This window comes from Puma concolor, chromosome B3 (genome assembly GCF_028749965.1).
Source record: "Puma concolor isolate L17-30 chromosome B3, mPumCon1.1.hap2, whole genome shotgun sequence".
Lineage (NCBI taxonomy): Eukaryota > Metazoa > Chordata > Mammalia > Carnivora > Felidae > Puma > Puma concolor.
The window spans coordinates 11,102,755-11,121,454 of record NC_141672.1 but is presented as its reverse complement, the minus strand read 5'-3'; the positions used below and the strand labels follow the sequence as shown (position 1 = coordinate 11,121,454).

At 50.0% G+C, this 18,700-nt stretch overlaps 1 protein-coding gene across 2 annotated transcripts; it reads right to left on the bottom strand.

Moving 5' to 3' along the window:
- Nucleotides 1–2,226: 2,226 nt before the first annotated feature.
- LOC112856308 (serpin A11) lies at nt 2,227–17,199 on the bottom strand. Of its 2 annotated transcripts, none has more exons than XM_025919883.2 (5): nt 17,041–17,199; nt 12,625–13,270; nt 7,338–7,611; nt 4,438–4,585; nt 2,227–2,548 (listed from the first exon to the last, which is right to left on the bottom strand). In XM_025919883.2, the coding sequence occupies exons 2-5, from the start codon at nt 13,265–13,267 to the stop codon at nt 2,345–2,347; spliced, it is 1,269 nt and encodes a 422-aa protein (XP_025775668.1). In that variant the 5' UTR covers nt 13,268–13,270; nt 17,041–17,199; the 3' UTR covers nt 2,227–2,344. The 2 variants fall into 2 exon arrangements, with proteins under 2 accessions (XP_025775668.1, XP_086565019.1); XM_086708893.1 differs by lacking the exon at nt 17,041–17,199 and adding an exon at nt 15,925–16,082.
- Between the last annotated feature and the right edge of the window lie 1,501 nt (nt 17,200–18,700).

The following is an 18,700-nucleotide window of genomic DNA, read 5'->3' as shown; positions in this document are numbered from 1 at the left end:
AACTTTGCCCATGTGCGCAGACCCCGTGGGTTAAAATGTCAGTCGAAGGATGTGCTCTCATCTTTGGCTCTCCGTCCACACAGGAGAAGGCTGGGCTACCACACCTACTTTCTAACGACGTTGTGTGAGTCCAGGAGTAAGGGGGTCCAGGGTAGAGCCCTTCAAGCAGGCTTTGGTCACCCCTTCCTCTAACTCGGGGGGAGGGTTTTCTTGCTTACGTGGACAGCCAGGGCAGGACAGTGCCCCTGTCACACATTCAGCATGAGGCATTGGGGCAAACATTTGTCCTAGAAAGTAAGTCCTATGGGCTGGGCTTACTGTTTGCTCTGTTCACTGCTCTGTTCCCGGGCCTAACTACAGGTGCCTGGCACACAGCAAGCGTTCAGTACGGCTCTGAGGGAGCAGGGAGTACATGTGTCCCAACAGCCCTGCATGTAGCCAAGAAATAGTTGCCCACACGCTTTAATAGAAGTACTTGTCCAGAGTCTATCTCCCCTGGGAGTCTGTGAGCCCCATGGCATGAGACCCATGTTCATCGGGTTCTCGACTTCACTCAGAATCTTCCAGAATGTCTGACCTACTATAAAATGTTCGATTCAGGAAGCTCTTCCTTTAACATCTCTGACTTGCGTGCCCCCAGGAAAATTAGTCACTTACTTCCGCAGGAGCCAATTCCACAGTTGGAGAGGGTTTTGGCAGATCTTCAAGCGTTTGAAGGTAGCTAGTACTCAATGTCTAGTTCAAAGCAACAGAAAGATATGGCGTGTGTTAGATTGCCCAGGGCATGGGGTGGGCTCTCTGGGATTCCTTCCTTTCTAATAAGAGAAGTCGTGTCCACAGGACCAATAGGCAGGGAGTGTAGGGTGGGGAGGTGCCGAGGGCCACAGGGGTCTGGCTGGGACAGGGGACTTGTGTGCTGGTGGTCTGTCAGAGGAGGGATATGGGCCAGGACAGGGCATGTGGTCGGGTGGACCCTGGTGCGGCATTTTCCCTGCCGGCCCCCACCCTGGTCTCACTACCCTGGGTCTTATCTATACTCAGCTCTCAGATGATTTTCGCAGTTACACTTTGTCCGCATCCACATCTGCTCGCTGGCCCACAGCTATTCCCCACCGTCTGCAGGATGAAGTCCACGCTTCTTATCTGGCATCTAAAGCCTCCAACCTTTGACGCCAAATACCTCTCCGGCATTACCTTCCACTGTCATCCTTCTTGAACTTTCTATTCCTGCAAAACTGGGTCTCTCTCTCTCTTTTTTTACCAGAGCATACCCTTTTCTTCCTTTCTCCAGGGGCCCTTACCCATAGAGGGTCTCCACCCTCCCCCAGACTGTCTTACCTTCTTACCTTTTATTTGTGGTTTACCTGGTTTTCAGGATCCAACTCAAGTCTGACCTTCCTAGGGTGTGGATGGGAGTATTTCTTCCAATGACACTTGTTGCGATGACTCCTTCCTAGATGTGAACCACCTGCAGCTACCCTCTAGGTCTTGGTACCAACTTCACTATGGGATGAGTCTTGTCACATGCGTGGCACATATGTGCAGCTAGGTTGACATGCTTTGGGTTCCCCCAGTAGATTCAGACAGATGCCTCCTTGAGACTGGAGGGGCGCTTGTGGCAGTGGAGGGAGCCTCCAACCGCTAAAGAGGCTCCATTGCAACTGGTTATGGCTCCCCAGTGCATCCCACAGACCACGTTTGTGCCCACCCGGCCATGTTGACCCTCGCACTTTCTTTCACCTTGCCCTTGGGCATTTGACCTCCCATGCTGCATTGGCCCATTACTGCACTGGCCATCCTCACCCCGCCCCCTTTCTTTTCGCAGAGCGTGATTTGGAGCCCCTGCCCTGGCCCCAATCTCCTCTGAAAGTGATCTCATCCCTGACACCGGGGCCCTGACATTTCAGGACAGCCTCACTTGGCGGTAGAGCCGAGGTCAGCCACCATGAAGGGAGAAAGCTCCTCATTCCTTCTGATGTCCTTTGTACCTTTTCCTGGGACCCTCAGGAAAGACCCGCTGTGATGGAAGGAGGGGTGGGCATCTCCCATGGTGGGGGGGTGGGTACCGCATGAGCCGTGTTCATTTTTGACCATCCAATCACGGTCTAGGGAGATCGTAGGACATACGGCTCAAGGCTGCTCTGCATGCTGACCTTCCCTTGTAAACATTACACCTCAATGTTCACAAAACCCAAAACCCAATGTTCACAAAAACCAAGATTTATTGGGATCTTTGCACACTGAGTAACTGCTCCTCATGGCAGCCCACGGTGCAGGCTGCCCATCCGCCGGCCTTCCTGATTGTTCCGGGGCAGACAAACCGCCACCCGGCCTCCCACTACGGTCACCCTGCAGCCGGGTTGACGACTTTCCCCAGGAAGAGCAAACTCTGAGTGGTCACCTCCCAAAAGAGCACCAGGAAAGGCCTGTTGAAACGTGCCTGTGGGGCCCAAGTTGTGTTCAGAGCCTGAGGCTGAGAGAGCAGGCCCGAGGCAGCCGCTGCCCTGGTTCCCCACACGTTCATGTCCACTGCCGCCTTGTGTGACACCTGGAGGGGGAGAAGGGGACAGGGACAGCGTCAGCCCCGGGCGCTTTCAGGGGACAGATCCCACCTGGTGTGGTTCTAGGGAGATGGACGTAGAGTCACCCCCTCAGGCGCCTTCCAAGGAGGCAACTGCAGCCTTCGTTTTTCTTGCTTCTTCCCTCTTCCACATCCCGGGGGCTGGCCTTGATGGTGCTGTTTGCTCTCTGGCAGAAGACAGATGGGTTTGAGCCGGGCCGAGCATGAACCTGGCCGCAAACTCCCAACGGCAAGTTCTGGGAGCATGACAGAAGCATCTGGGCACAGGCGACACGAGCTGAGGGCCATTTTCCGCTCCGAGCTGCACGCACATTCTCTCAGCCTCGGTCGCCTCTTCTCTATAACGACCTGCTCAGCCTAGATCACTGGTTTTTAACATGAGCTCCGGGAACCGGGTTGTCTGATGTGCCAAACCTTCTATCCTCCTCTGTGAGAAGATTCCTTTTTTTTTTTTTTTTAACCCTCATTGTCACACAGTTTCTTCGGAAGAAAGGATTCTGAGGCTTTAAAAAAAAGTTGAAAAATTTTGGCCTTGACAATCCCTTTCACTTCTGAAAAGTTCTATGAAGGGATACACTGAGAAATAAGTTCTTTAAAAAGCCAAGTTATTTCTTTTCCATCTTGTTCACACACATGCACGTACACACTCCCGTGCACACACACACTCCCGTGCACACACACACTCCCGTGCACACACTCCCTATTGCCTTGTTTTACATTCCTGATCTCAGCTGATCTTTCCCAAGCAAAAGACAGAATGCTTTCCTTATGGAGTTTGTAGCAAAGAGTGCCTGGGTGTCGTTAAGCCTCTGACTTCAGCTCGGGTCATAATCTCACGGTTCGTGAGTTCGAGTCCCACATCAGGTGAGCACAAGCCCAGCTTTGGGTGAGCTCGAGCCCTGCTTTGTGTGAGCCCTGCTTCTCTCTCTCTCCCTCTGCCCTGCCTGGGATTCTCTCTTTCTCTGCCCCTCACTCACTTCCGTCTTTTCTCTCTCTCTCAAAAAAAAAATTATAACAAAGACTCAAGCGACAATTAATGACTCTCTCCTAAAACATAAAAGATAGAGCAGGGAAGGAAAATTGCATGGTTATTCCCAGTGGTTAACTCTCTCTTCCTGGTAGAGAGTCATGGATCCCCACCCACGCCTTGTGACTACCAATGGCCTCCTTCTGGAAGAGAACACAGACCCACCCCACTGATGGCCATCTTGACTACGGGACTTGCTTTGGCCAGCAGCACGTGAGGGGCCTTGACATAGGCCACAGCGAAGAGAAACGCGGAGAGCGATCACACAGTTTCTCTTGCTTTTTTCCCATCACCGTGGGAATGGCATGTCCCAAATAGGGACTTCTCCTTTCTCCTGCATCCTGGAAGGGAGACGCAGTGTGAAGTAAGTCCACAGCCCTGTGGTAGTAACGTACCTCTGACATGTACCGTAGACAGGAAATAAGCCACTGTCACCATAATGCACTGAGATTTGGGGCTTACGGGTCTCTGCAGCAAGGCTGATGGATACATTTTTGTATTCACGCCCCACTACTCTCTCTAACTATAACAAAGACAGATGGAGTTTCAATGCCTGCCCTTGCGGAAGTATGGGGAACGAAGGCAAAGCTTTTCCCACACCTGGGAAAATTCTGGCACTGTGGATGACCCCTAGTGTGTGTCTCTTCAGGACTCGGTGTCCCTGCTCCGAAGGATAGGGAGGAGAGGTGGAAAGAGTGCTGCCCCTGAAAATAAGCCTTCTAGATCGCGATCCAGACCCAGAATAGGAAAAGGAAAGGGAAACTTGACTTTCAAACGCACACTTGAAAGGAGAAAAGACTGTCCCCTCCGTCCACGTTTACCACCTTACCCGGGAGATGGTTTTGTTGAGCTGCTCAGTGATTCCTGATAAGTCAGCTTCTAGGTTGAAGATGTTGGTGAGACCAATGTGGGGAAGTATTTCTTCAAGGTGGTATGTTCCAGAAATGGAAAACCTTGGCAGGTGTAAATCCAACAGGCTGCAGGGAGAATCAGACAGAGAGGTGGTGTGGTCTCATTAACTGTGCTGCTTCCGCCCGGTCTGTAGGCCGTCCCCAGCTTTGGGAGGGAGAAGCGTTTCCCAGGGTGAGGGGGAGCCGGTCCTACCACAATATTCCCTGCGGTGCGAGAACATTCCATCCCCCCACCCCCCCTGCAGCTCCCTCCTCTTCGGACCTTTCCAGACCTCTTGTGACCTCCTCAGCTCTCCTGTGTTTGGATCTGAGAAGACTCCCAGCATGGCCATGTGTCCTCATCTCGGGCACGTTTTTGGAGGACTTTCTACATCGGGCAAGGGATTTCACAAGGCTTAACTGATCAAATGCAAATAACAGCCACGCAAGGTAAATACTGCTAACATTCTCCCGCCTCCGTATCCAATTAATCATCAGGTTCTGCTGGCCCCGCTTCAGAACTGAATCCTGAATCTGTCTGCTGGCAACCCCTTAATACAAGCCACTGTCAGCTCTTCCTGTCTGGGCCTCGGGCCATCGTGAGGATCTTACGACCGAAAGCGTGTGTAGAATGTGGGCCAATCTCTGCCCTACGACTGGCCTTTGCCATCAGATCAGCACCCTGCCCGTGGTAAAGTCACAAGTCTCCTTTGACACTGAGTAAGTCTGTCCTTCCATTCTTGGGATTCTTCTTCTCGATTATTGCTTGACTGTTGCCAGAGCAGGGCACCTGCAAGCTGGGCTAGGTAAGAACCCGCTTGGAAACCTTTGCTTATGATGAATCCAGACCCTAAAGCTGCTGATCACGTCCTTGCCAGTTAACTTCTGCGGCAATAGGAGTGTCCGGATGCCCAGTGGGAGTACGAGGCAGTTGGAAGTCAAGGGTAACAGCGAAGAGCAGGGAAAGGTCGTGGGAAACAGAAAACAAGGCTATCTCGGCCCACTCGGCGAACTGTCCGCAGGGAGACCTGAGGGCAGGCCCAAGCCATGAAGGGGTCTGAGTCGAGTCTAGCAGAGGGGTGTCTGGCTGAGAGCCCAACACACAGCAGGTGTTCGACCCACATCAATGAGGAATGAACAGGTACCAGTGAGCCCGAGTCCCCTGGGCAAGCGAACCTTCCTCACAGCTGAAAGGAGGGAGGCCTGGCAGTCTGAACTATTCGTGTCGGAAAGCCGCCCAGTGTTGCTGTGGTATCATAACTTTCTGGCCAGGAACCAGGAACAGGGGACGTCCGAGGTTTAGAAAAATAACTTCAGTTGGTCTTGCTTCGTGAAAGTCAGAGCGAGAGGTCAAAACAGACTTTCTGGAGGGAAAATCTGTTGGTCTAGAAGATGCTATGGTATTTCCTTCTGTGCTGGGGGGAAGGGACAGGCTCACCCCAGGGGAGCTTGAAAATATGGGGCTGGAATCAGAAACCGGCCACAGCTATGTGGATTCATAGACAACAGGGCTATTCTCTTCTCGTCCTCTCAAGGGCAGAGGTCCTTGACCTCTGTCTCTTTTACTTGGTACTTGAATCTCTGCCCAAACACAAACACCTTTTCCTGCCCCTCGGTACAGTTGGGGAGCTGAGGGGAGGCTCCTGTGGGCACCTACAGGGTACCTACCAAGTGATGGTGTATTAGAACTTCAAGTCGGCCATCAGGAGTTTTGGTATATGCACCCTCCCCCCACACCAGGGTGGGCTCCGTGACTGCTCCGGCCAAAAGAATATGACAGAAGAGACACTTTGGAGCCCAGATCTTAAAAGAGCAGGAATTTTCGCTGCCTTTCTTTTGGAACACCCCTTCCCGGAGACCTGAGCTGCCATATAACAACATCAGCTGCACCGTGCTGCCGTGCAGGAGACCAAGCTAGTCTCCTGGAGACGCACGGAGAGAGAGACACCTGTTCAGCCTTTATCTGAGGAGACAGCTGGCCCAGGAGACACCTGAGGCTTCAATGCTCTAGCCCCAGCCAGCATCTGACTCTAGTGCAGGAAAGCCCCAAGTGAGAACCACTCGGCCGAGCCCAGTCCACCCACCGAATTGAGAGAGAGAACAGATACTCTCTTTCCTTTTCTTTTTTTAAGTTCGTCTATTTTGAGAGACAGAGAGTGAGGGTGGGGGGAGGGACAGAGAGAGAGAGGAAAACAGAATCCCTCACTCCTGTTTATTCAGCATTACACCACCCAGGAGGTGCACTAGCAGATTGGGCACCTAAACAAAACCTACACTGTTCGTGGAGATTCTCGCAACTGGGTCACAGGTAGTGGTATCCCTTCTTTCTACGTTTTGGTCAAATGAATTTTTAAGTAAACTAAAAAAAGTAGGAGCTCTTTTGAGAAATATACACTGTTCTGTGGGAGTCATAAGTATTCTTAATAATTGTCCTTCATCTGATTTTTTTTTGCCTACACTTCGCTACATTCTGGTGGTAAATCATTCGGAAAAAAGGGAGAAACCAGAGGAAGGACAGTTGGCCAGAGAAACCCTCGGGAAGGGATACGAATGATGCATGCCTGCTGAGCACTTATCGTGACCAGTCTCAGGACTTTATATGTATTAACTTGATCAATCTTCCAAGCAACCCAATGGGGGCAGTTATTATGACCTCATTTTACATTTGAGGCGATTGGAGACCCAAAAGGCAAGAAAATTGCCCCAAACCCACATAGGTTAGTTGAAAGGCAGAATAATGAGCCAAACCTAGGGGTTGGGCTTTTGCAGTTGGCATTGATCAAGGCCGGCCTGGATTCTTGAATCAAGTCTGCCGGGGTCCTTCTGCTCTGACACTTACCTGGGCAGAAGCCATCGATCCCATTTTCTCAGGGTCTCTGGCTCCAGAGCTGCCTCCACCTGCTCCATTTTCCCTGGGTCGGGGAGGATCAGCAGGGCCAGGGCGTTTCCACTGTATTCTATCTGCAGGACCGTGCAAGCCATTTCCTGGTCATAGAGGAATCTGTGCATTTCCTTCTGGTGCATCATGGGGATGCGGAGGGAGGTCCGCTCGTCCACGGAGAAGCTTTCTTGCTTCTGGGTCTGGTAGCGATCGAAAGGATGCTTCCACTTAGCTTAGGACACAAAATCCACAAAACTATGAGAACACACTCCAAGAGAGCAACTGTGGGCAGACACGTACTAAGCCGCACTGGTTTGGTGATTTCCTCTTGGGGTGTATATAAATATAAGGCAGAGAAGTGGCGTGGATACAGAATCAGGGGGCCAGAATTTAGGGCCGGCTCAGCCGCCAGAGTGAGCCCCCCAGCACTTAAGCTCCAATGGTCTCCGATTTTGTTCCATTTCAGAGCAATGTAACTTTCAAGAAGCTAAAAGGTTCTTCTATCTATTAACCACCTTCCATGTGCAAGGCATTATCTCTTTACACTTGCATGAACATTAATATTAAACAAGTATTAGGATCTCCATGTCAGCAACGAGAAGCTGAGTCCCTGGGAATTTATAGAAGCATACCCAATTTGCAGAGCCATTAGGTGGTAGAACATGGACTAGAGCTTGACCGGCTCCACAGCTCATGTTCTTTGCAAACACTGACTTGACCCTTCACTGCCACGCTAAACAATCTCCTACAGAGAAGGTCAAGAGCCCCCCCGCCACCTCTGAACTTCCTAATACTCAGGTTGAAAAAGGAGAAAGATTTCAGTTAATAAAATGTTACATATCATGCCAAAAAGCTCATTAAGACACAAGAAATGTGGCATCTGTGGGTCACAGCCTTGTCCACGTGTGCAGTATCCTCTCTTTCTCCTTACAGTCTCCACGCACCACAGCCTCCGGACTTGGCCTCCTGAGAGCCCTGGTCTGGGTGATGGGAAGCTGGCTCATCCTGTCCCTCTTGCCCACATCCCATCAGCGGCCAAGTATTGCCGATTCCACCTCCAAGGCTGCAACTTTATCCAAAGCGGCCACCTTCCTTACTTTGGAGCCCTTCGAGAACCTCCTGACTAGTCTCTGTTCTCCCACCCTTCCTCTCCTCCAAACCATTTTCCAGATTGTAGCCAGACTGATCGTTTTAAAACAGATGTGATCATGCCATGCCACTGCTTCAAACTTCTTGGGAATTCTGGTATCCTACAGGTAAATCCTAGAATTCTCCACACAGTTCCTGCTTATCCTTTAATCGCAACTCTTGGTACTGTCCCCCAGGCACTCTGCTCTTGTGTTCTGTGTTCTAGTCCGACTAAATTCATTTCAGTTCCTTGAAAGTGCCACAGTTTTTTCTTTTCCTTGGACCTCTGCACGCACTGGGCTTTCAACCTGAACCCTCTTTTCCCCACCTCTCTTACGGCCTCTTGGCTTGAGTAAATCCAACTCACTCTTCATGTCTCGGCTTAGATGCCTTCTCTTCCAGGAAGCCTTCCCACACTCCCCAAGTCTGGAAAACTGTATCTTCCGAGAACTCCATGGCACCCATGCCGACTCAAGCAGAACTTACTTTTCCATTGAGTTGCAATTGCCTTTTTACTCATTTCCAGCTCTCCTGGGACTATGAGCTACATAAGGATAGGAAAACTCTATCTTATTCATAGAGTTCCCCAAGACACTAACAAAGTCCCTGAAACGTAGTAAGTACTTGATGTATATTTAATTAATTCATTCATTAATTTATTTATTTTTAAATTTACATCCAAGTTAGCATATAGTGCAATGATGATTTCAGGAATAGATTCCTGAGATTCATCCCCTATGTGTCACACCCAGTGCTCACCCCACCAAGTGTCTTCCTTAATGCTCCTGGCCTGTTGAGCCCATCCCCCCACCTACAAGCCCTCCAGCAGCCCTCAGTTTGTTCTCTGATTTAAACATGAGAGTCTGCTGTGTTTTGCCCGCCTTGTTTTTATATTATTTTTATATTGTTTTTATATTATTTTCGCTTCTCTTCCTTGTGTTCATCTGTTTTGTATCCTAAATTCCACATAAGAGTGAAGTCATACGGTATTTGTCTTTCTCTGACTAATTTCGATGTATATTTGAAAACAAATTAATGAATACCATTCCTAGAGGCCTCAAAACGAGACCTAAGTTCGACTTGAAATCATTCACTCGGCAAACATTTTAAACATACTTGACCTCTCTTTCCCTTTGACTAGGCGGCTGAGTGGTTTGGGGGCCGTGGCCTTGTGGCAGATGCAGAGAGGCAGAGCTTTGTGAAGACCTTGATGGGCAGGCCCATCACCATCACGGTCGAGCCCAGTGACACCCCTGAGAATGTCAAAGCCAAAACTCCAAGACAAGGGGGGCATCTAATTTTTGCGCGCAAACAGCTGGAGGATGGCCGTCCTCTCTCAGGCTACGATGTCCAGGAAGAGTCACCCTGTGCTCGCTGTGTCACCTGGGAGGTGGCATCGCTGGGCCTTCCCACCGCCAGCCGGCCCAGGAATGGGACTATGACAAGGTCATCTGCTGCAAGTGCCGGTCTCGCCTGGGTCCCCATGCTGTCACCTGCCACAAGCACTGTTCCCCAAGAAGCAACTCAAGTAAGTCCCCTCTCCCAGCTCTTCCTTTGTCTGCTCTAATGGAAAAATAAGTAACTAACTAAATAAATAAACAGCTGAGTTCAACAACAAGACTCAAAGCTTCCAGATACAAAGCAGGAATGTGTGTCTCTGATTTGGAAGTCATTTGGCTCAGGGGTTATCAGAATCAGATACAGCCCTTCAGGGGTGGTGCTTAATGCCTTCTCAGGGGAAATAAATAAAATTCAGGACCACGCTTGGGACCGATCTCTCTGCAAATAGTCAAAAGCTACGAAAGGCAATCCCTTCCCCGTCCGGGAAGACTGGATTGCAAAACTCTGTCAAGCAGCCCAGGGATGAGGTAGGATAGGTCACCGCATTGGTAGATGGGAGGAGTCACCTGCTCTGGGTTCTTTGTTGTTATTACTCATTCGGTGCAGGGACTCCCCAACCTAGAAATTAAAATAGAACCAGGGGAACCAGAGGCAAATGTGAAATTGTCTCCCAGAGACCTTGCCACAACAGGCCGTAAGAAACTCACAAAAAGAGAATTTCCACTGAAGATGAGCTCAAAGCTGAAAATCTCAATCCTCTCCTGAAAGAGAAGCAGTTGGGGTAACGAACCCAAGAATTCACAGCTCGAGATCTCCAGATAATGGAATAGTCCGAAAGACATTTTGAAAAGTGTGTTAAAAAAACGGAAGGACTAAAATTCATCGGATGGGCCACTGGGACAAAACAATAGGTCTTGAAAAACTAAGACCTCGAGGCGGAAATACAGTCAGTGAGATTGAGAACTCAGTGGACGGGTTTGAAGTAATAAGCAGCGTGGCTTTTGAGGTAATTAGTAAAAGGGAAATTGGGCGGAAGGGATCAGCTAGATGGCAGCGTGGAGAGACAGAGACGTTTTCTGGGGTGGGGGTGGGGTGGGGTGGGGCAGGAGTTATAAAAGATGAGCTTGAGGTGTCCTGCCAGAAAGCAAGGAAGTGCTCCAGAAAGGAAGGAAAATCAGCAATGATGGGGGCATATCGAGGAACCAACTGAAAAGTTCTCCTGATGATCAGTGCCAGAAAATTTTAAGCGACAAAACTAAGTATTAGTCGATTGCAACCCAGAATATGAAATGCATACCCTTGAGTCCCTAATGATGTAAGCAAATGATTGAATAAATAAATGTGAGAGAAGAGAAAAATCTCCCATACCGAAGAATTCCAAATAATTGAGGTAGGTCCTCCTTTCTCAAGGAGAGGGAACATAACTTCCCACTCCCGAAGTGTGGGATGGGCACGGTGACTTCCTCCAAAGAGCACAGTCTGGCAATTCGGAAAAGGGTTACTTTACAACAGAGAAATATGACGGGCGTGACCTTAGCCGGATGGTCCAAGTCAACATCAACAGCGGTAAGTCACGCCGAGAGTACGTATCCTTGGCGTGATGCGATAAGGATGGCCCTTCCCCCGTGTGGCCCTCCTCTCCACGTCCCGTTACCCCAGTTTTAATCACGAGAAAAACAAGCAAGTCCCAACTTACAGACGTGCTACCAAGTACCTCGCCGGCACTGTTCGAAACTGGCAAGGTCATTACAAGCAAGGAAAGTCTGAGACACCGTCACAGTCCAGAGGAGCCCCCAATGACGTGGCGATCCAGCGTAACGTGGATCCCGGAAGAGACACAAACATCAGGTAAAAACAAACATCTGAATGGACCTGAGTTTAAAACAATGGAGGAGCTCACTTTCCTAGTATCACAATCGAGATACATGCTACTAAGTCAGGAAATAACCCGAGTAGAAGAAATGAGCCCTACAGGGAGCGAGTGTTCACACGGCAGTCACAATGGGCTAATAAGCTGTTCACACAAATTAAGATGTGGTGAGGGCACTAGAACATAAGCCCGAGGTAATGTGTACAGGATGATACAATTCTGGTAAAATTTAGAACACATAGGACAGTGGTTGCTTCTGGGAGGAAACGGGACCAGTGAAGGGTACAAAAGGAGGTGAACTCTACCTGCAACATTGCATTTTTTAAAAAAATCAAATAAAAATCTGAAGCCAATGGTAAACTGTAAACATCCATTCTTGGCAGGGGAGTATATGGTGGTTTTAATATGCTATACTCTTTTCTATGCTCAGGAGCGCCTGGGTGGCTCAGTCGGTTGAACGTCTGACTTCGGCTCGGGTCAGGATCTGGCGGTTCATGGGATCGAGCCTCGCACCGAACTCTGTGCTGACAGCTCAGAGCCCGGAGCCTGCTTCGCATTCTGTGTCTCCCTCTCTCTCTGCTCCCACACCCCCCCCCCCCGCACTCTATCTCTCGCTCTCTCTCAGAAATAAACATTAAAAAAATTTGTTTATGCTCAAGATAGACAGTCATATAAAAACTAAAATTTTTCTAAAAAAGGAGTTATTCCTAGGAGAGTATGATAGGGTGTATAACAAAAAATAAGTAAAAACTGAACAGAAGGAAATGGCAAGAGCGAACAAATGTCGATAAGTCAAGAAGTAGTCATCTAAGACGCTTTAAATATTTGGAGCCGCTGCAAGACTTCAAGACAGGTGCCTTTCAGGGGCAAGGAGGCAGAAGGGATTCGGCCCGAGCCAGCCCTCACCTTTGAAGAAGATGTAATTCAGGACAACCATGAGCGTGTCTCGCGTGAACTCCTGCAGGCAGTCCGCCACCTGCCCGTACGTCTGCTTTCTCACGTACTCGTTAATCTGCCTCCTGGTCGTGGCGGAATCTGTGAAGTTGGCAGAAAAAGCAAACGCTCCGTACAGCTCCCGGACGGTGTCCAAAAAGTGCTGCTGAGGCTTTAGCTGCTTGTCCAGAAACAAGGAGTTGCCTACTTTCAGTTCAAGTTTGGGGCTGGGCAGGTCAAGGGTGTGGATGAGGCTCTGGAAACCCCGGTGGATGTCCGCTTCCGAGATCTCCGTGAGGTTGAAGCCAAGGCCCTCCAGGATCTGAGTCGGGGTGTCAGCCTGGGCCCCCAGAGAGAGCAGGGCCAGGGTGGCAGAGATGCTCACCGGGGAGAAGAAGATGTTGCCCGAGGCTTCTGCGGCCAGCTGCTTGTACAAGCGCAAGGCAAAGTTGGTGATGGTCGGTGTGATTTTGCGGTAGGCGGGGGCTGGTGCGGACAGCTGATCGCTGGGGGCTGGAGGCGCCCCCGGACTCTTATCTCCATGGGCAGGAAAGGGCCGACAATGGACAGAGGGCAGGATCGCTGCTCCCAGCAGCCACAGCCAAGCTGGACCCATCCTCTGAAAACAAGACAGTGAACACGCCATTCTACCGCATCCGGAACCTCAGGGTCCCCGTTGCTCGCCCAGTGAGCCTCACGCCCAAGCTGTACCCCGCACAGGTGTCATGAGGGGCCCTGCAGAGGACGAGGTGGGAGGTGAGCCGGCGGGGCTCTGTCACTTTCCCCCAAGTCTGAAGAGCTGCCCTAAATCTGCTTGACTATTAATACGTCTACAAGGTTTTGTTGACAAAAGGACTTGGGCTATAAAAAGAAACTTCCCTGGTTTATTCTTTCTTCCTCTCTCCCCCCACCTTCGACCTCCCTCCCCCTCCCTCCTCCTTCCTTCCTTTTTCCTTTCTTTTTCTTCTTTCAAGTATTTCTTTGAATCACTCATCACCTTTCAAGGATTGGGGTGACTACGGAGCAGATGTTCAGGACACTGTGACAGTGAGGGACGCTGGGCCTTGCTAGCACCGAGGTGTGGCCACATCAACTTCCACCCTTGCCTGTTGGAAGGGAGAGGATGAGGGGGGCCACTCCTGGGTCAGGTCCCCAAGGAAAGGGGAGTGTTCGCCAGTGTTTGGGGTTTTCATTAGCTGGGGTGCTGATGTGGTGGTGAGTCACGGGGACCCGGTGGATGCGGGCCACCCACGAGGCGTGGCAAAGCCACACGATGGACGGAGCCCGGGAGCACAGACCGACTCTGTCTCCATCAGACTTGCTGTCTGAAGCAGCAGCTGTCACATGCAGCCCTTGTCACATGCAGCGGCTGTATCTTAATTGATGCAGAGGGTTAGGGAAGATGCCTATTGACCTGTGTTGAATTGTGCACCCCCCAAATTCATAGCTCGAAGCTCTACTCCCCAGTGTCTCAGAATGCGATCTTGTTTGGCAATGGGGTAGTTGAGGTACAATTAGTTAAGACGAAGTCATTAGATGGGCCCGATCTAATATGATTGGTGTCCTTCTACAAAGGGGACACTTGGGCACAGACTCACACACAGGGAGACGGCCCTGTGGAGACAAAGGCAGAGATCGGGGTGATGCTCCTACAGCCGAAGATGCCAGAGGTGGCCAGCAAACCCCCAACAGCTCGGGGAGAAGCCTGAAGCAGATTCTCCCTCCCAGCCTCGGAAGGAAGTGGTCTACTGCGACGCCTTGATCTTGGACTTCCGGCCGCCATGATGGTGGGGCCATACCTGTCTGTCATTGAGACCCCCCGGGGTGTGGTGCTTTGTGGCAGCAGCCCTAGGAAATGAATACTGTCTCTCTTATACTTCAGGTTATAGAATGTGCCAGAGAAGCCTTCGAGCTACTTCCAGGGAGTCAAAGTGGTGCAGGGGCAGGAGACTCCTTCCTCAGGGGGTGGAACGGAGCTCCAGCTCGAGGTGACACTGCAGCATAGACGTGGCTGATCTCTGCTCATTCTGACCCTCGTCTAGTGCCCTTTCAGGGTTTCCACGCACACACTGCACATCTTCACAGTGCACATACTGTCACATGGCCACTTGGAGCCCTCCCCCTCTCTCCCCCAGACCTCGATATCCTCAGTAAAGACAGTGTCGTCCCCCTGCTCCCTTCAGAACTGACCCTTCCGCTGACCACACGATTCTTGGTGCTCCTCTATCTTGATAACATTTGTGTCTTTTTTTTTTTTTTTTAATTTTTTTTTTCAACGTTTATTTATTTTTGGGACAGAGAGAGACAGAGCATGAACGGGCGAGGGGCAGAGAGAGAGGGAGACACAGAATCGGAAACAGGCTCCAGGCTCTGAGCCATCAGCCCAGAGCCCGACGCGGGGCTCGAACTCACGACGGACCGTGAGATCGTGACCTGGTTGAAGTCGGACGCTTAACCGACTGCGCCACCCAGGCGCCCCCATTTGTGTCTTTTTAAAAAAAATGTTTTTAATTTATTTTTGAGGGGGGGAGGGGCAGAGAGAGAGAGGGAACCACAGAATCTGAAGGAGGCTCCAGGCTCCGAGCTGTCAGCACAGAGCCCGACGCGGGGCTCGAACCCACGAACGGTGAGGTCGCGACCTGAGCCGCAGTCTGACACTCAACCGACTGAGTCTCCCAGGCGCCCCACATTTGTGTCTTAATCGGCACCGTTTGCGCAAACCAATGTTTTCTGGAGCCCTTACAGATGCCACGGTGGTGTGGGAGAGATCGTATTTTTAGACGGTTTATAGCACTTGGGGCCCTAAATGCCCCAAAGGCCGGTTGTTGGGAGGGACCAGTACAGCCTGATTATCAGTTATGTTGAAACTTTGCTGGACAAAGTACTGCGGGCGATTTCCCAAGGCCGTGACCTCCCTCCCTCCTCCAAAGCTCTGGTGGGCTCCCTTAACGTCGGGTTCCATTCATGCTGGGAAGTCAAACAATTTAAAAATCAGTTTGCTCCTGGAGAAAATCAGGAATACAGCTGCCATGGGGCACCTGGGTGGCTCAGTCAGCAAGCGTCCGACGTCAGCTCAGGTCACGATCTCTTGGCTTGTGAGTTTGAGTCCCACACTGGGTTCTGTGCTTCGCTTCTGATCCTCTGTCCCCCTCTCTCTGCCCCTCCCCCACTAGCACGCTTTCTCCTTCTCTCTCAAAAATAAATAGACATTAAAAAAAAAAGAAATACAGCTGTAATAAAACTGGTTGGTTCTTTTTATCCTGCTGAACTCACCGTTTTCTACCCTTCTGCACCCCAAGGATCCCCAGACTTGTAGAAGGTTCTATTTCCCCAAGAGGATGAAAAGTCTGAGGGAGGGCTTGGGTTTGAATTAAGGCTCTGCAGTATCTCACTGTGGGATCTGTGGATCCCACTGTGGGAAGGAAAACTCTCTGACCGGCAGTGTCTGCATTTGCAAAATGCAAAGGACAATGCCCACCTTCCGGAGGCGGAGTCACTTAAGGATTACAAGGCATACTGTGTGTGAAACACCCGACACGTAGGAAGCGTGCAATTGAATTGTCACTGCTTTCTACAGAAGCTGGGTGTAATTATACCTAATCTATTTCTTTATTTCTCTTCCAGAAAGATCCCAGGGGAAAACTAAGAACTCCAGTAATTAATGATGATATTCCCACTTATTGTTTATTTTGTGTGGGGATGTTATATCTGGTGTATCACAGCCTCCTCCCAGCCAGGTGTATTCTCAAATGCAGGGGGATCCGCTATTTTTTTGGATCGTCTCAGAGACTGAAGAAGGGGGTGCTATTGGAGTTGGGTGGGAGAGAAAGCTCTCGAAATGCCAGAACAGTCACAGGCAGTGAAGAGTGGCCAGCCTAAGTGCCAGCGGTGCGAAAGGTACTTCGTGCGTGGCACTAGATTGAATCCGTATGAGAGCCTTAAGACACAGGTATTGGTGCCTTCTTGTGCCTATGGGGACACTGGACGCAGGCTCAAGATAAGCACCTGTTAAGTGGCTGGAGGGTGGTTCGGATCCCAGACAAGGGTTCTGAAGCTCAAGCCTTTTGCTACAACCGAGTCTCTAGTAAATTTGCTGCAGCAACGTTGTCGTCTTGCTTTGGGCTGTGTTACTCTGCTTTCTTGTCTCTCCCAGGTATACTGGGAGTCCCTCTCTCAAAATTTCTGATGACCAAGCTTTCCATAAAAGGTCAGTTGAAACCTGGAGTTCCGACTTAAAGCTCAGAAGCAGTACATCATCGTATTTCTCCTTTAGGGGCCTCATTTCTCCTCTCCCTGCTGCCAAAGCCAGAGGAGGGTGGGGGAGGGACAGAGAGGGACAGGGAGGGAGAGAGAGGGGCAGAGCCGCCCCCGCATAAGCCAGGTACTCACAGCAAAGCTCCCTGGGCTGGGGGCCCCGGGTCGTCAGCACCGCGTGGCTTCCTACCCACAGGAAATGGTGTCGGAGGGTCACAGCGTCCTGGTCAATATTTGCCAGGTCCATTCCTGGAACAGTGCAAAGACTGTGCGCGGCGAACAGGAAGGGACCTTTTTTTTTTTTTTTTTTGAAGGCTCTGTCCTGCCTGCCTGCCCTACAAACAGTGAGTCATGGTTCCGGACCCAACTCCCCTTGAGGATATCCCGATACCTGTGATGACAGCAGGGGTTGTGATGCGGTTGCTGCTGAACCATCACGGGTGTTTTGTGGGTTCCGGACAGCGTGCTTTCCAGATCACCCTCACGGTAAGAATGCGAGACGCTAACGCCTCCTGTTGGGGTCATCATTTCACCACATGCGTAAACCCGACCATCAGGCTGCACCCCTTGAACACACACAGCGACGTACATGGGTTATTTGTCAATAAAACTGGACAGAAAAAGAATGGGAGAGAGGCACAATCATCCCTACCTAACAGATGGGGACACTGAGGTTCCGTGAGGTTAAGTTACTTGCTTGTGAAGTGGGTGGTGAGGCTCCAATATCTTATTGATTCTTACCATTCTAATCCTTTACTGACACTTAAAAATTTATTTTTTAGAAAGACAGTAGGCACAGGGGAGGGGCGGAGGGAGAGGGAGAGAGAGAATCCCAAGCAGGCTTCTTGGCCAACACAGAGCCAGACGCGGGGTTCAATGTCATGAACCGTGAGATCGTGACCTGAGCTAAAATCAAGAGTTGGACACCTAACTGACTGAGCCACCCAGGCATCCCTTTACTGATGCTTTAAACAAATATTGTCCATATGTAGAAAAAGAAAAAGATAGAAGGAAATTGGAAAACGGAGCAAAATCTTCTCTCCTGCTATTTTGAATCCCCATAAAAGGTACCACTGAGTCTTGTTCACCATGAATCACCCAAGATCTAGAACGAAGCCTGGAACTAAATGAGTATTTCGTGTGAGTGAAATTTTGGTGATGGCAAGTCACCTTGCGGTGACTTTTATGTTCTTCTTTGTAAATTTTTGCATTCATCTAATTTCTCACAAAGAGCGAGTATCTTATTTATACAAACCCCCGCCCACACTAAAAGGTTCGAGTAGAATTATATTATCATATGCATAAAGCAAAAGAAAAGCACGTCCGGTTGGCACAGTGGCCCCAATCAACAGGCACTCTTTTTTTTTTTTATTTTATTTTTTATTTTTTAAAATTTACATCCAAATTAGTTAGCATCTAGTGCAACAATGATTTCAGGAGTAGATTCCTTAGTGCCCCTTCCCCATTTAGCCCATCCCCCCTCCAATAACCCCTCCGGTAACCCTCAGTTTGTTCTCCATCTTTATGAGTCTCTTCTGTTTTGTCCCCCTCCCTGTTTTTATATTATTTTTGTCTCCCTTCCCTTCTGTTCATCTGTTTTGTCTCTTAAAGTCCTCATATGAGTGAAGTCATCTGATTTTTGTCTTTCTCTGCCTAATTTCATTTAGCATAATACCCTCCAGTTCCATCCACGTAGTTGCACATGGCAAGATTTCATTCTTTCTGACTGCTGAGTAATACTCCATTGTATATAGATACCACATTTTCTTTATCCATTCATCCATTGAGGGGCATT

Coding starts and splice junctions, on each gene's coding strand:
- LOC112856308 (XM_025919883.2), bottom strand. CDS start 13,267: ATGGGTCCAGCTTGGCTGTGGCTGCTGGGAGCAGCGATCCTGCCCTCT. Junction 7,612..12,624: donor GAATTACATCTTCTTCAAAG/GTGAGGGCTGGC, acceptor TTGTGTCCTAAG/CTAAGTGGAAGCATCCTTTC. Junction 2,549..4,437: donor TCAACAAAACCATCTCCCGG/GTAAGGTGGTAA, acceptor CTCCCCCTCCAG/GTGTCACACAAGGCGGCAGT.